The sequence below is a fragment of the Drosophila virilis genome, chromosome 2 (genome assembly GCF_030788295.1).
Source record: "Drosophila virilis strain 15010-1051.87 chromosome 2, Dvir_AGI_RSII-ME, whole genome shotgun sequence".
NCBI classification, from domain to species: Eukaryota; Metazoa; Arthropoda; class Insecta; order Diptera; family Drosophilidae; genus Drosophila; species Drosophila virilis.
This window is the reverse complement of record NC_091544.1, coordinates 20,051,785-20,066,604: the sequence shown is the minus strand read 5'-3', so window position 1 is coordinate 20,066,604 and position 14,820 is coordinate 20,051,785. Positions and strand designations below refer to the sequence as shown.

The following is a 14,820-nucleotide window of genomic DNA, read 5'->3' as shown; positions in this document are numbered from 1 at the left end:
TATATTATATATTATGAAAAACATCAGCCGCAGCAACTTTGTGCGCTGAGCGAGATACGGAATAGTATTGAATGAAGTTATAATGATTCTTAATATAAGACCAATATGTCCTTAATACAATCCCAGTTTGAGCTTGAAATAAGTTTTTATAAATCTTGATTCAAGAGCTCAAGAACTTAAGTCAAATTAAATATACTTGTATTAATCACATTTTGGACTTTCTGATTAACTTTCAATTATTAAGTCTCCAGACTTAATGGAAGTAAAGTTTGTGGAGTTAAGAGAAAATGCCAACAGCATCATGGTTAGTTATCGGTAACGACATAGTCCTCTTATTATTATCTCAAATTTGCAATGAAAATGTGTTCTATAAAATCAATGGCACATGTCGGTTCGTTACAACATTCACATATAAGGTAAACACAAATGGTCTATGCAATTTGGATTCCGGTTAATACAATCAATTTGGTTCTGCTTTGTGAAATGGTTTTCGATTTCTATATCACCTGAACAACGTGTGAACAGCGCAAAACATTTTTCGCAGACTCTAAAGACCGGCAGCCAGCTCGCTGGGCGTCTCGACAACAGACTTGATCTTCCGCAGAAACAGCACCGCCTCACGTCCATCGATAATGCGGTGGTCGTATGTGAGGGCCACGTACATCATGGGACGAATCTTGACCTACAATTGACATTAATATATATAGCTAGACGTATATACTTGGCTTCAGTTTAATTCTGCCCACCTGGCCCTCGATTGCAACGGGCCGCTGCACAATGCCGTGCATTCCCAGTATGGCACTCTGTGGTGGATTTATAATGGGCGTGCCTAGCAGGGAACCAAAGATGCCCCCGTTGCTGATGGTGAAGGTGCCGCCTTCCATGTCCTGAACGGTGATGGCATCTCGCTTCGCCTTGTCAGCCAGGCTGCCCAACATTTTCTCAATATCGGCATACTTCATGCTCTCCACGTTGCGGATAACAGGCACCAGGAGGCCACGAGGCGAGGCAACAGCCACAGAGATGTCCACGTAATCACGGTAAATAATCTCCTATAATTTGGAATTTTGAAGAAAGCTTTTAAAAATATATTATATTGAAAAGAATACAAAGTCTTTTATCAATGATATTATCTCGTATAAAAAAAAGCAATTCTATAGATATCCTAATAAGTTTGCTGAATAGCTGTTGTTGAATAAGTATTTACCGTCGGTTATACCCGCATAGAAAACTACTTTATAGGGTACAAATATAAATATATCTCAAAAATAGAATGCAATCTTTCTTGTAGCCCTGTAGTGGGTATTACAATATTGTTATATATCCGATCCCACACAATATATTTATTCGGAATCAGTATTACCAGCCTAGTCGGTATATCTATGTGTGTCCGTCTGTTTCTATGGCAACTAACATTTCAGTCTTCAAACGTTCTGCTTAAAACTTCTCAAAGATCTCTCTCCCTGTCGTGCCGGAATCGGCCCAATTTTGCCACTACGTTATCAGTCATGTGTCTCTAGGGATATTCACAACTCTTTTCTTTGCTTTTCCAGATTTTGATATTCTAACTGACAACATCGATCAATTTTTCTTACCCTGTACCCAGTTAAAAGACAGTATAGGCTACTATAAAGAGACGACAAGGCACATAAAGAAATAAACTGGATACTTACCTGATCACTGATGACGGCATTGACCACGGGCTGGTCCTGCAATGCCAGGGTACTGGCTCTCGAGAATATGGACATAAATCCAAGTTTGATTCCGTGCTTCTTGGTGAATGCGTCCAGGTTCGCCTTTCGGAAGTCCATTGCGTAGCTGTCGTTGCAAAGATAACAAAATGTATTATATAAGGTATGTAAGAGTTCTTTGGCAAACTTACCTCATATCAATCTCGTTGAAGGTGGTCAGCATGGCGCACGTGTTCTGTGCATCCTTCAAGCGGGCCGCAATCTTTTGCCGCATACGGCTCATTTTGACTTTTTGCTCAGAGCGAGTCCCCGTAATCGGAGGAGCTTGGCCCGCGGTTGCTTTTGCAGCTGGCGCCGCAGTTTGTGGTGGTGGTGGTGGTGGTGTTGATGGTGATGGTGGTGGTGATGGTGGCGGCGATCGTGGTGGTGGTGGTGGTGTTGGCGTTCGTGGTGGTGGTGGTGGTGGTGGCGCTTTGGCCGCTGCAGGTGGTGGTCCTGCTGGTACTGGAACTGGTGCCGCCACAGTCGTGGGTGCGCCAGCTGCCTTAGCTGGCGCTGCGCCAGGCTTCATTTTGAACAGTTCTTGGCCAGCCTTGACCGTGTCGCCGCTCTTAACCAAAATTGCCGTAATTGAACCCGCAAAGGGCGCCGGCACTGGCATGGTCGTCTTATCCGTTTCAATCTCCATGACTGGATCATCGGCGGCAAACGAATCGCCCACTTTGCAGGTAAACCTGATAAGAATGAAATTCTAATTTTCGACAAAATATATTTGTAGTGGGTTAGATTAGACACTTACTTAACGTCACCCTCAGATATGGAATCTGGAAAAGCCGGCACCTTCACCACCTTCTCCGACCACTTGGTGGTTGTGGTATGAAAGCTTTTCCACCCCAAGGTACTGCAGTGAAAAAAGTAAAATACTACGTGTAAAGAATAGAGCCCGACTCAAAGATACACAGAAGATCACTTAAAAATTTTTACGTAACATAAATACTATTGTCAGTTAATTTTTATTCTGGTTCAAGACGGAAATTCCTATTTATTTTGGTTGTGGACCGAACCTTTTACCAAACCTCCTAACCGAAACGCATTACCAAACTTTATTTTATTTTAACATAAAAAGCTTTTAAAGATTGACTAGATATCTTACCGTATATCATATTGACAGCGCAAAGTAGAATTTGTATCCCGGCTAAAAAATTGCTGCTGCTTAACTGTCGCAATAGCAAACAGTTGGGTATACCGACGGGCGTTTATCTGAACCTGAAATAGATATTAGAAAAGGAAATAGGAAATAAATTTTCAAAACAATCGCTGACCCTATTCCCGGGTCGTAACTTAACTATTGGACTTACTTTGCGAATCCGTATAGTTTTAGAGCCAACTAATTGAATGTTTCGCCGCAAAGGTCTTGATAAAACGGAAATGACACTCATCGCTGTCTATATGATCCCTTCTACTCGCAGATGAGTTTTTAAATGTGAAAAATCTATAAGTGAATATAAAATTATGATCCAGCTAATGCAAAGCAACCTTGATACGAACTCTCGATTTCTTCCTTTTCGATAGTTCGGCTATGAGATAAATATCTGAACAATATGACTGATCCAGGAAATGTCTATTTAGAAATATATCCTGTTTGATTTTCCACATCCAGGATTCCAGAATCTTACTTAAGGCCTCGGATTGTCATTTATTTTCAAAATATTGAAATCATTTCCAAGTGTACTTATAATTGAAAAAACAAAAAAAAAAAACATTTTTAGGTAGCACAAGTAAGGACAGTAAATAAATTAATGAATACAAAATCTTAATACAAAAATTATGATTTCTGCCCAGACCTAAAAATATCCATTTTAGAATTGTTAGTTTTGTGATTAAAGCTAAAACTGTGTTGTTAATCGAAAAATTATTCAATATATGCTAATGGCTTAATCGAGTGTGTATCTTTACTCATAATTAATCAGAATTATAGTTGTGGTTTTCATTGTATTATTTCCATATATAAATTGTCCACAAATTCGAGAAGAAAATATGAGTTCGCAGTATTTCGCTATAGAATGTTCATAGAGCAAGTTGGACTAAATGCTGTGTGCCTTTCGGCTCTAATTTTATCAACAATCGTGGCTTTTTATATTCTTATTACGAGCATATCTGATATCCTTATAAAGTTTCCGCTTATTAGCCAGCCAAAAACGAAAACACCTGTAAACTGGTCGATAACGGTATCGTATTTATTAACGATATTGCCTTTCAGCAGGTGCATGTAAACAGCAGTTATTAAAGTGCAGAAAATAAATCTAGTATGGGTATGTTTTGAAAACAATTCCACGTCGTTATTAAATTTTATTATTTCTTGTGTATGTATGTACTTTGCGCTAATTAAACCCAAAATTTAAGTCGATTTGTGACACACTCGTTAATTTATAATAAATACATAAATGAAAAGTTCCGCTTTATACAATGAATTTGGCTGTGCTTCAGTTTTAAATAACCGATTCGATAATATCATTAGAACAACGTGGACGCAGCGCTAACGGACTTCAGCCGTCCTTACAGTCCGGCAACAATGATGGCTGGATTCTCGACAGCAGCCTTCACCTTACGCAGGAACAGAACCGCCTCACGTCCATCGATGATTCGGTGATCGTAGGTGAGGGCCACATACATCATGGGCCTTATCTTGACCTGCAAGATATATTAAACGTTAATCGTACTTCTTTTATGTATAGACAATAACATACCTCGCCCTTGACGGCAATGGGGCGCTCAAAGATACCATGCATTCCGAGTATAGCACTCTGAGGTGGATTTATAATTGGCGTGCCCATTAGTGATCCAAAGACGCCACCGTTGCTGATGGTGAAAGTGCCACCGTCCATGTCCTCCACAGTGATGGCATCGCGTTTCGCCTTGTCGGCTAGCCCGGCTAAAGCTATTTCAATGTCCGCATAGTTCATACTCTCCACATTACGGATCACAGGCACAACCAGGCCACGGGGTGTGGCCACAGCCACTGAGATATCCACATAGTCGCGATACACAATGTCCTGCAAAACATACATATTTTGAAATGATTTATTTGAACTTGACCTACAGGAAAAGAGATATGGGAGTTCGTTGGTTTGGCAGTATAAAATATATACAACTATTTCCTTAGAGCTGTTAATAGTAATAGTAACTAGTAATAATAACTAAGTTAATAACAAAAACATTTGTGACCCCATCTCTGAATCCCAGAAATTATATATATGCTAAATCAGCATTAACATCCGTATTGATATAACCATGTCCGTGTGTCTTCCTGTTTTTAGCTTTATATAAAAAATCTTGCCAATATATTAAACTTAGCTTTATTCTGCCATATATATTAAATCGTAATGCAAAAGGGTATTAGAATTTCGGCGTGCCGTTGATTTTGCTAACTCTCTTGATTTGCTTCATTTTTAAAGATTGGCAATATTCAAGTTTAAAAACTGGTATGATACTCATACACATACACAAATCCCCAAAATTAATATAAGTACTTAAAATAAGCATTTATATTAAAAGATTGACAATGCTAAACAAGCTAGGTCAACGCTTTATGGTTAAATAAAACAGGTTCAAGAACTAAGATGATTCGAAGATCAAACGGAATCTTTATATAACAGCTTTGTTTTGAGTCTGGTGAGCGTTGATACGGGATTTTAGGAAATTTACGAAGAATAAAATATAAAAATATATGTGGGAATATGTGGGAAGTCGCCGATTTAAATCCAGGAAAATCCATTTTTATATTATTTTCTCAAAAGAAGCCGACTTTTTTTCTGTCTGTTATGACAGGTAATTTCTTCTAGTTCTTTTTAGAATAATATATAATATATATGACAATGGACCGATATATATCGCTTTCGACTGTTTATCGTGTTTCATTTAATATTCTATTACTTTATCGTTTAGCTACTATACAACATAACTAAAGTGTTGAATGTGGTTGACAATTATTAGATTCAGGAAAATGGAGTGCATATCTACGAAAAATAGTTTCATATCAGAAGACTATCATATAGCGACGGGTAATTGCGTAAACAACATAATAGTGTGTGATAAGGTAATAAAGAGGAGCGTCACGAGTGACTCAGTGGGGTTAGTTTACCTGTCCATCGATGACGGCGTTAACTACGGGTTGGTCCTGCAGCGCATAGGCGCTGGCTTTCGAGAATATGGACATAAATCCAAGTTTGATTCCGTACTTCTTGGTGAATGCATCCAGGTTTGCCTTGCGGAAGTCCATCGCGTAGCTGTCGGAGGAAATATATCAAAGCCAATTATACAAAGCATTTAAGAGCTTGTAACAAGCTAACCTCATGTCGATCTCATTGAAGGTGGTCAACATGGCACACGTGTTCTGTGCATCCTTCAAGCGAGCCGCAATCTTTTGCCGCATACGGTTCATCTTTACGCGCTGCTCGGAGCGTGTGCCTAAAATTTGACGCGAACCATCAGCGGGAGGCACTTTCACCTGAGCCACGGCGGGCTTCACAGCAGCTAACGGCGGTGCAGCAGCACGAGGGGCTGCCGGTGGCGGGCGTGCAGCTGGTGGTGGTGGCGGAGGTGGTGCTGATTTCGGTGCAGCTGGTGCCGCAGCGGGTGCTGCAGCTGGCTTAGGGGGTGCTGCTGCTGCTGGAGCTGGTGCAGCCTTCGCTGCAGCTGGGGCAGGAGCACCAGCTGCCTTAGCTGGTGCTGCACCAGGCTTCATTTTGAAAAGCTCTTGGCCAGGCTTAACCGTGTCACCATCCTTGACTAGAATTTCCGTCACACTGCCCGCAAAGGGCGCGGGTACTGGCATGGTCGTCTTATCGGTTTCAATCTCCATGACAGCCTCATCGGCTCCAAAAGAGTCGCCTACTTTGCAGGAAAATCTAAAAGATAAATCAGCAAAAAAAAAAAGAGAACGCCTTTAGAACCAAGCATCAGATAAGCTATCAACAAAATTTACAACATGCCCCCCGCCAATCGGGCCACATGTCAGAATTTGTTGACTAAAGTTTCACATACTTAATGTCACCTTCGGTGATGGAATCAGCGAACGGCGGTACCTTCACCACCTGCTCCGACCACATGCTGGTGGTGGTGTGAAAGCTCTGCCAGCCCAAGGCCCTGCAGGAGAGAGATATGCACATGATTAACTTAATCTGTATGATGTAAATGGCATTCCTTACCGCATCGCATCTTGGCAGCGCAGAGTAGGAATCGACTCTCGGCGCAACAGTTGTTGCTGCTGCTGAACTGCCGCAACAACAGCTAGCTGGGAATACTGACGGGCACTGAGCTGAAGCTGTGGGCGCAATCAGAAATGACATGGATTAGTATCTCAAAAAAGAAAAAAAAAAAACAACGTTGATTGTGCAATCAGTGGAGCTACTGCTGTTAGATGGCCGATCGTCACGTGATGAGGCTTAGGGGGCGTGGCACTGCCACGCAGGTTGCGCCTTAATGCATTGCATACATACTTTTTCAATTACATAATCACATTATGGGCTGCTTAAGCGGCCGCCAGCAAAGACCGCAGCAACAAAAACAACTGATCCAATACAAACGTAATGTGGCAGCGCCTCCGCCCTCAACGCCTTTCAATTTTTTTGTTGCTCCGACTTTCGCTGACCAAAATATGTATGCGTGTGACTCCTTCTTACGCTTACTTCATGATTCCGCACAGCTTTTAGGCTAAAAGTTTGCACATTGCGCGGCAATTGCCTTGTTAATATAGATATGATGCCCGTCATTGCTGTGGTGTCGTCTCGTATTCGCTGCTGCGCTTGTTGTGTGTGAGCACTTTGAGTCAGAAATTTTTAAACTAATGCAGATTTGTGTTGGGGCTACGGCAATCCAACGTCGTTTCTCCCCTCTTGACGAACGAACTCTTCTTATGTCATGGCAAAATACTCAGCTGAGCGCGTAATTTTTCTTTTGCATACTGCGGTCACACTGTTAGTGTTGGTTAAATTATTGCACATACTTATTTAGTTAAATCAAAATGTTTAATGATGTTGAATCAAAATGTTTAATAATGATCCTGTTAAATTGTTTGTGGGTCTGGTATTTATTTAATAAAACTAATATTTGTTCTTAAATAAGAAGTAACCAATTAAATATAATCTATTATAAAGTTACCAAGAGAAAAAATATATATTGAAATCAGTCTACATATATATTAATATTGATAGTGCTAATTAAAATTGTGCCACTATTATTGCTTATTTTTTCTTATTTTTAGTAAAACAGCTGATTTGTTATCGATAACTTTCGCGAAAATCAAATCTAAATAAAAAGAGGGAATATTCGGTTCAAGTTCAGTAACACTTGTTCACTCACTTGCGTACAAACTTCTGACGCGTTATTGCCATTGGGCAAATTTTTGGCAATCGAAAGAAACGGAAACAACTAACAACCATGAGTTCAAAATCACTATTTGAAACGGAAGATGATGTAGCGCAAGCCAACAAGTTCGCTAACAAGGCAAAGGAGTCTCCTTTCATGTTGATTGGTAAGTCACAGGGCTGCTGGTTAGAGTGATTCGCTGAGGCGCACACATTTCCTATAGGATGTGACGTCACGGAAACTTTCCTATTACATATGTATGTATGTGTGCAAGGATGGCAATGCCACCTTGACCTTCGCCGTTAATTGAAGATGTGTGTGTGTGGTTACATATGTATGTACACAGATATGTTTGTACGTGCATAGCATTAAGTGACATAACTTTTAATAACACGGCAATTTCATCATAATATCAATGAGCGCGTAAGATGTGATATAATTGCAAACACAGCTCGCGACGGTGTAGTGTTAACAGTTAGAAGAGAAAATGCATGCATACATACATACATGCATAGATACTATTAGCACATCTATGACGTCGCGATGATTGGCGCGTGTATTGCGTTGGTGTTGGTGCGTCAGCTGCCGCCGTCTGGTGATTATCAGCTAGCAACAAAAAAACAGCGCTTCGCATACATATTCAACAGCATTTGGCTAATTTTTTATTGTTTCCATAGGCATTGCTGGCTTTGTGGCGGCGGGTCTGATCGGTGCCTACAAATATAAAAACCGTGGCACGATGAGCACAAGCGTTTTCCTGATGCAGCTGCGTGTGGCAGCGCAGGGTACCGTAGTGGGCTGCCTGACCGTGGGACTTGGATATCAAATGGCTAAGGAGTATCTGTTTGACAAGGCGCCCAAAGAAAAGTAATGCTCGCTTCTTCGTATAATTTATTTAAATGTAGCTGTATATGTTATTTAGTGTAATTGTTGTTGGATTATCAGACACTACGCAGAGCTCATTTATTGTATTTGCCATTATTTAACAAATTTCATTTTTATTTTAGTTTGAAGTCTTTGACTAATTAATACAAATTTGATTGATTTGGCCCGCACATTTCCCCGATACCCATCTGTCCAAAAGAAACATTGCCAGAGGCTTTGACGACACTTAATACAAATTAAATAGCATACATATTTATTACCATAATAACAATAGCAAAGATTGTAAAGCCCTCTACAGCTGGGGTATAAAAACAATGAACCAGTGTTGCCCACGTTAAAAATAGCGTTTATAAACTCTGAAAATATCAATGAATGAGAAAACAGCTATATTGGCAACACTGGTCACAACTGCGAGAAATTGTTTTAGCAATTTGTAAAATGTAGGATAATGTTTTGTATACCTGTGTAAGATTGTGATATACGTGTTTTAAAAAAAAAAAACCAACGATCTTAAATATGAATGTAAACTGTCGAATTGTCGGAACAGTCTGAAAGATAAATGCCTCCTATGTAAATGATATATGATTAAAAACAAAGCATACTTAAGTTAATTGAAAAGGCGCTAGTTCTTTATCCATCCAACGTGGCTCTCGACTTGTTAGCTGCCTGACATAACCTGTTTGCGAAATATTCTCAAAATTGACAAGTCTGATGTGCGAAATGATGAAATACGCCTTCCTATTGCCAAAATCAACCAATAAAACAAGCTGCTCGTCATTCTCAGGTCGTCAACGATTTATTTGCTTGTTTGGATATATATACATAAACATATATATTGCTAGTGGGCACACTTAGAACACCCTGATGTCGGGCACAATTTTCTCATTGTCGTAGATTTCCTTGGCATAGCACAGATTGGGGTAGTCAAAGGCGGCGCCGTAGCGATTCTTGCAACCAGAGGTGGCACGCTCGCCGGGTGTATACACCGGCTGTCCGATCACATTTGTTGTGGCAAAGTTGCAGGTCAGGACGAAGTGGTTGTAATAGTCGCGGGAAAAGCGCACCGCGGCACAACCCACATGTGTATTCTTCTCAGCGACAGCGATGGTGAATTTGGCAACTCCCTTGTTGGGCAGCTCCTCGGGGAAACTGGCCAGAATTTCAGGAGATGCATTGGTGCGTTCGGCAAACCAATTCTCAATTTGCTCCTTAATGATCTCAGCATCGGTGTACTCCGATTCGGCACCGCTGTAGCTGAAAATGGCATTGTTTTGGCCAGCATAGGCAAAGCGTTCGGTACTACGGCACTTGTCCTTTAGCGACTGGCAGGTCTTCACATTGAACAGCGCCAAGTGGGTTAGCTCCTCACACCAGGACATCTTAGCCATGCGTGCCGCCTTGGGCAGATTCTCGATACCGCCGCCGGCGACCTTGTTGCGCAGCTCATTGAACAGCGAAAGAATCAATTTCTGATGGGCATCGATCTTCACGGGACGCACATCCTTGGGGCATAGTTCGCTAAAATTCTGCAGCGGCACAAAATTTAATTTTTGTCAATAGCGAAAACTTCCATGACTTACTCCCTTATTATTGCAGGCAATGTGCTTGTCCAGGCAAGTGGGCAGAGCACAGTAATCAACAGCGGCGGCAATGCCTGCCAGAGCAGCCAATAGAACCAAAACTTTCATGGTGGAGCTGTTGCTGTGAATTGATGCCAGTTAGTTGGACTCAATTGTATTTATAGCGCAGCAACTTACTGGAACAGCCCACTATTCCATTTCAGAATTAGATGGAATATTATCAACTGGGTTCTGCAGAAAGTCTGTTTTCTGGATCAATTCTATTTGAATTCATGATACAGCAATACGATACGGTTGCCTGCAATGCAGTTTTAAAGGTAAGAAACTAGGTAAGAGGGCTTCACCAGAAGATAACATATACAACCTATGCTATGCCATGATTTTTGTATATGTATATGAATTCTAATATGCCTGGAACAAAACTAATACTGTTCTGTTTTCACGTTTTATGCAATTTATTAACTTAATTAACTTATAAATTGAATTTAAATTTAAAATTAAATAAATAAAATAAGGAATACCACCATTGATATGCACAATAAGCTGTTAACAACAGGCACGAAAATGTTAAATTTCTGCAATTGTTACGCGCTGTTAACACAGCTGGTCGTTAAAATGTGGCAACGTTGTAGCAAAGATTTTTCTTTGTATTGTTAAACGCGCACTCCAGCTGTCCACTTGACTAAGCGATTCTCCTTCGAGATGGAAGGAATATTCAAAGAAAAATCAGATTGCCTTCCCAACGGCAATGCTTTAGCCAACGATGAGGTCAAATCTCCGTTTCTTATTGGCGTAGCCGGAGGCACAGCCAGCGGTAAATCGACTGTTTGCAAAAAAATAATGGAACAACTCGGACAGGCCGAAATGGACCATACGCAACGTCAGGTGGTGTCCATCAGTCAGGATAGCTTCTATCGCGAGCTAACTCCGGCCGAAAAGCTGAAGGCGCAAAAAGGCAAGTTTAACTTTGATCATCCGGATGCGTTCAACGAGGAGCTCATGTACGAGACACTCCAGGCCATTCTCAACGGCAAAAAGGCAGAATTACCCAGCTACGACTATCGCACCAATTCACTGTAAGTAAAAGCAAACTCTTCTGTCTTGATTGATTTTCTGCTTATTTATTTATTTTTGCATTTTAGGGACTTTGATAACGTGCTGGTTATCTATCCAGCGGATGTGGTGCTCTTTGAGGGTATATTGGTATTTTATTTTCCCAAAATACGCGACCTATTTCATATGAAGCTCTTTGTGGACACCGATTCGGATACGCGTCTAGCGCGTCGGGGTAATATTATCTTGATAAGCTTTTTTAAATCTCTCTCTAAGATCATCTTTACTTATGCCTAGTCCCACGTGATATCAATGAGCGTGGCAGGGACTTGGATGCTGTGCTCACCCAGTACATGACTTTTGTGAAACCCGCCTTTGAGGAGTTTTGCTCGCCGGTAAGTGGGCGCCGTGTTGCGAACTGCCACGTTAAAAAAAGTAGCTGAATTCAAAGTTAAAAGTATCTAAAAATGGCTGAATTAGCTTTCCTTTGCAGAAGTTGGCAATTTAACAGAACTAAAAGAAGAGTAATTTTCATTAGAATTCCAAAAACATAAGAAGCTAAATCAGCTCAAAATTGCATCGAATCCGGTTGCTGATCTCTAAAAATAGCCCAATATAGCTAGGAACGACTAAACTATCAATACTTTTCGATATCCAAATTAAAGATTACCTGCTTATCAATTAAATTCTTATATTTGCAGACCAAAAAGTTTGCTGACGTTATCATTCCTCGCGGTGCAGACAATACAGGTAAGAGCTATGCGACCAAACACGCAGTACACGTGCTTAGCTTCAGTTGGAAACTTAATTAACTATCTACACTCATATACACACAAAACACACTCGTGTCATGTTTGTAGTGTTTAGTTGACATTTTTTATAGAGGTATTCCTGTATATATGTTTCTCTAGCATATGTAAAAAAAAAAAACAATGTAACAACAATGTTTTTTTTTTAAATTAATTTTTTGGGTTTTCCTGTTCCTATGCCCGTTCAATTAACCAAACTTAAACCAATTTTACGATAGCCTGCTTGATGTTGTCTCCTTCTCGTTTCTCGATTCTTTTTGTTTTTGTTTTCGTTTCTGTTGTTACAATGTATTTCTTGCAGTTGCCATTGATCTCATTGTACACCATATCGGAGAAATTCTCGCGGCCACCAACATCGCACAGCACAACAACACAGTCAGAACTGCGGCCGCCAGCATGAAGCGCGATCACTAAAACTCCCCCAACTTTTTTTGTTAAGCTCTTAAGCAAAATTAAAAAAAAAAAGAAGGAAAAAAGCAAAAGCAAAACATTTTCTGCTCCTAACTAAACTGACGACGCGCCGCCCAGTGTTAAGCTTTCACTAACTGCAAATAATAGAGCGGGGGTCCTTCCCAATCCTAACCAATTAACTTAGCCTTAAGATGGAAAATTTATCTATATTATGCATACCATTGTATAATGTATGCAAATGTGTATCGTGTAAGCTTGTTTTTTGTTTATTGAAAAGAAAGAAAACTTACTTAACCAACTCAAGTGGCGTTTCAGCGTCTAACTCGGGCTCAAATATATAAACCTTATGTTACAAAGTGGGGTAGCTGTTAATTATGCAGTTGTGTATGAATAAATATTATCATGTATTGTTAATTTCATGTTAAAACTCTCAATTATTTTAAGCACTAAATGGTCGAATACACGAATAAGTTCACCTTCACATGCCTAACTAATCATATGTATGTATATGTTTATCCAGCTAAACCTACATATTAACTAAACGCTTTTGCCAAAAACAGTTTGTGAAATGTTAAAAAAATACAAGAATTGTTAGTTTAACTCAATTTAACAAGTCGCACACACACGTGTGTGCCTAAATTATAAATAACTCCATCTTAAAAACCATATAAGCTTAAATTGGATTATACTGAAAAGAAGTTAATGCGACATTTTAAACTTCTTTAAATTGTAATACACATTTTAAGAAAACTTTGAATGGAAAATAGTTCGATATATACGTAAAATATTCTTTAGAATAGTTCTTTTGATAAAGCTCAAATCATATACAAATATAAAATTGTTACTGCTGGATACTTCAGTTTGCGAATAAAGTCAGATTTATTTTTAAATTAAAATTCTTCCTATACACTTCCTTAGATCATCATACTAACGTTTGTTATTCCACAATTAATATAATATAGAGCATACTGTTAAAACGCAGGTTTTTTAGATGCAATTCTTCAATCATTACAAGTTTTAAATTGTTTAACTCAACTATAAGCATAAAATAGATAAAACAACTTGTAAAGTAGTCAATATAAGTGAATAGAAAAGCTTTAATATAATACCCATTGCGCACACGTACACCTACATATAAGTAGATCTTGCAGGGGAATACAAGAATATGATATCACTATAATAAGTTAATTAAATTGTTGCTAGTCTTAAAGTTGAATATAGTCTTAGCAGGTGTTTTGTCAAGTGAGTACAGTATAGTTTCCAGTGCCTGCCACAAAGGCTCTCCCCTGGCATACAGACAGCAGTTGCCACAAGGTAAGTGGCAAAAACGACATCACACCTAAGTGCTTCATTTGTTGAGTTGCTACGTTAAATATCAGTTTTTACATAACCAACTATTTTTAACTTAGATGCCAAACACACTGAATTAGAGTTTAATCAAGAGGCTCACATCCGAATGTGTTTTGCTTTGCAGTTGCCATCGATTTGATTGTGCAGCACATACGGGACTTTCTGAACAACCGTTCGTATCCTGGATCAACGGGCAACATGGGGCTATATATGAACATGGATCTGTGCGGTGGCGATGGCGCCTTCGGCGCAGGTAAGGTGAACTTATTCTGTAAAGCGCGTCCCCACTAACAAGCGAGCCGGCTGCGTGGGAGCAACTCAGAGCCACAGCAGATATTATCATACAATATACGATCATTAGATACACACTTAACCCTGCATGCTGCTACTCTACGAAGTCAGGCGTAGATCTAAAATATTAAACTGTATATAAATATATATGTGTACTTTTGTGTGTTTCGTACATGAAAGATGCGGCTATTGGCAACAGCACCTACAATGCCATCAGGCGTTTCTCAACGCTCTGCAAGGAGCTGACCATGAGGGGCAATGTCTTTTTCGAGACGAACAAGAATCTGCCACATCACTGAGGATCATCATCTATCAGAATGCAGCACACATGCGCTTGTTATATAGAATTGTATTTTTTCAATAAATGAAAACAGCAAAAATCTT

At 39.8% G+C, this 14,820-nt stretch overlaps 4 protein-coding genes across 5 annotated transcripts; 2 read left to right on the top strand and 2 right to left on the bottom strand.

Annotated features, from left to right (window-relative positions):
• Positions 1-305: 305 nt before the first annotated feature.
• LOC6630597 (dihydrolipoyllysine-residue succinyltransferase component of 2-oxoglutarate dehydrogenase complex, mitochondrial) lies at positions 306-3,201 on the bottom strand. Its single transcript, XM_002053252.4, has 7 exons — positions 3,050-3,201; positions 2,845-2,957; positions 2,491-2,592; positions 1,883-2,425; positions 1,674-1,818; positions 747-1,052; positions 306-682 (listed from the first exon to the last, which is right to left on the bottom strand). Exons 1-7 carry the CDS (start codon positions 3,128-3,130, stop codon positions 548-550), a joined length of 1,425 nt encoding a protein of 474 aa, XP_002053288.1. The 5' UTR covers positions 3,131-3,201; the 3' UTR covers positions 306-547.
• An 803-nt stretch (positions 3,202-4,004) lies between these two features.
• LOC6630414 (dihydrolipoyllysine-residue succinyltransferase component of 2-oxoglutarate dehydrogenase complex, mitochondrial) lies at positions 4,005-10,643 on the bottom strand. The gene is made up of 9 exons (XM_002053253.4): positions 10,523-10,643; positions 9,797-10,468; positions 7,379-7,528; positions 6,899-7,014; positions 6,735-6,836; positions 6,041-6,598; positions 5,833-5,977; positions 4,439-4,744; positions 4,005-4,382 (listed from the first exon to the last, which is right to left on the bottom strand). Exons 1-9 carry the CDS (start codon positions 10,628-10,630, stop codon positions 4,248-4,250), a joined length of 2,292 nt encoding a protein of 763 aa, XP_002053289.2. The 5' UTR covers positions 10,631-10,643; the 3' UTR covers positions 4,005-4,247.
• LOC6630415 (HIG1 domain family member 1A, mitochondrial) lies at positions 8,029-9,719 on the top strand. Its single transcript, XM_002053254.4, has 3 exons — positions 8,029-8,223; positions 8,735-8,924; positions 9,065-9,719. The coding sequence occupies exons 1-3, from the start codon at positions 8,130-8,132 to the stop codon at positions 9,084-9,086; spliced, it is 306 nt and encodes a 101-aa protein (XP_002053290.1). The 5' UTR covers positions 8,029-8,129; the 3' UTR covers positions 9,087-9,719.
• Positions 10,644-11,160: 517 nt separating the features above from the next.
• Uck (Uridine-cytidine kinase) lies at positions 11,161-14,816 on the top strand. 2 transcript variants are annotated; one of them, XM_015171927.3, is made up of 6 exons: positions 11,161-11,598; positions 11,665-11,810; positions 11,873-11,970; positions 12,277-12,325; positions 14,270-14,398; positions 14,617-14,816. In XM_015171927.3, exons 1-6 carry the CDS (start codon positions 11,225-11,227, stop codon positions 14,733-14,735), a joined length of 915 nt encoding a protein of 304 aa, XP_015027413.1. In that variant the 5' UTR covers positions 11,161-11,224; the 3' UTR covers positions 14,736-14,816. The 2 variants fall into 2 exon arrangements, with proteins under 2 accessions (XP_015027413.1, XP_002053292.1); XM_002053256.4 differs by lacking the exons at positions 14,270-14,398; positions 14,617-14,816 and adding an exon at positions 12,686-13,214 and having other exon boundaries at positions 11,163-11,598.
• Positions 14,817-14,820: the final 4 nt, after the last annotated feature.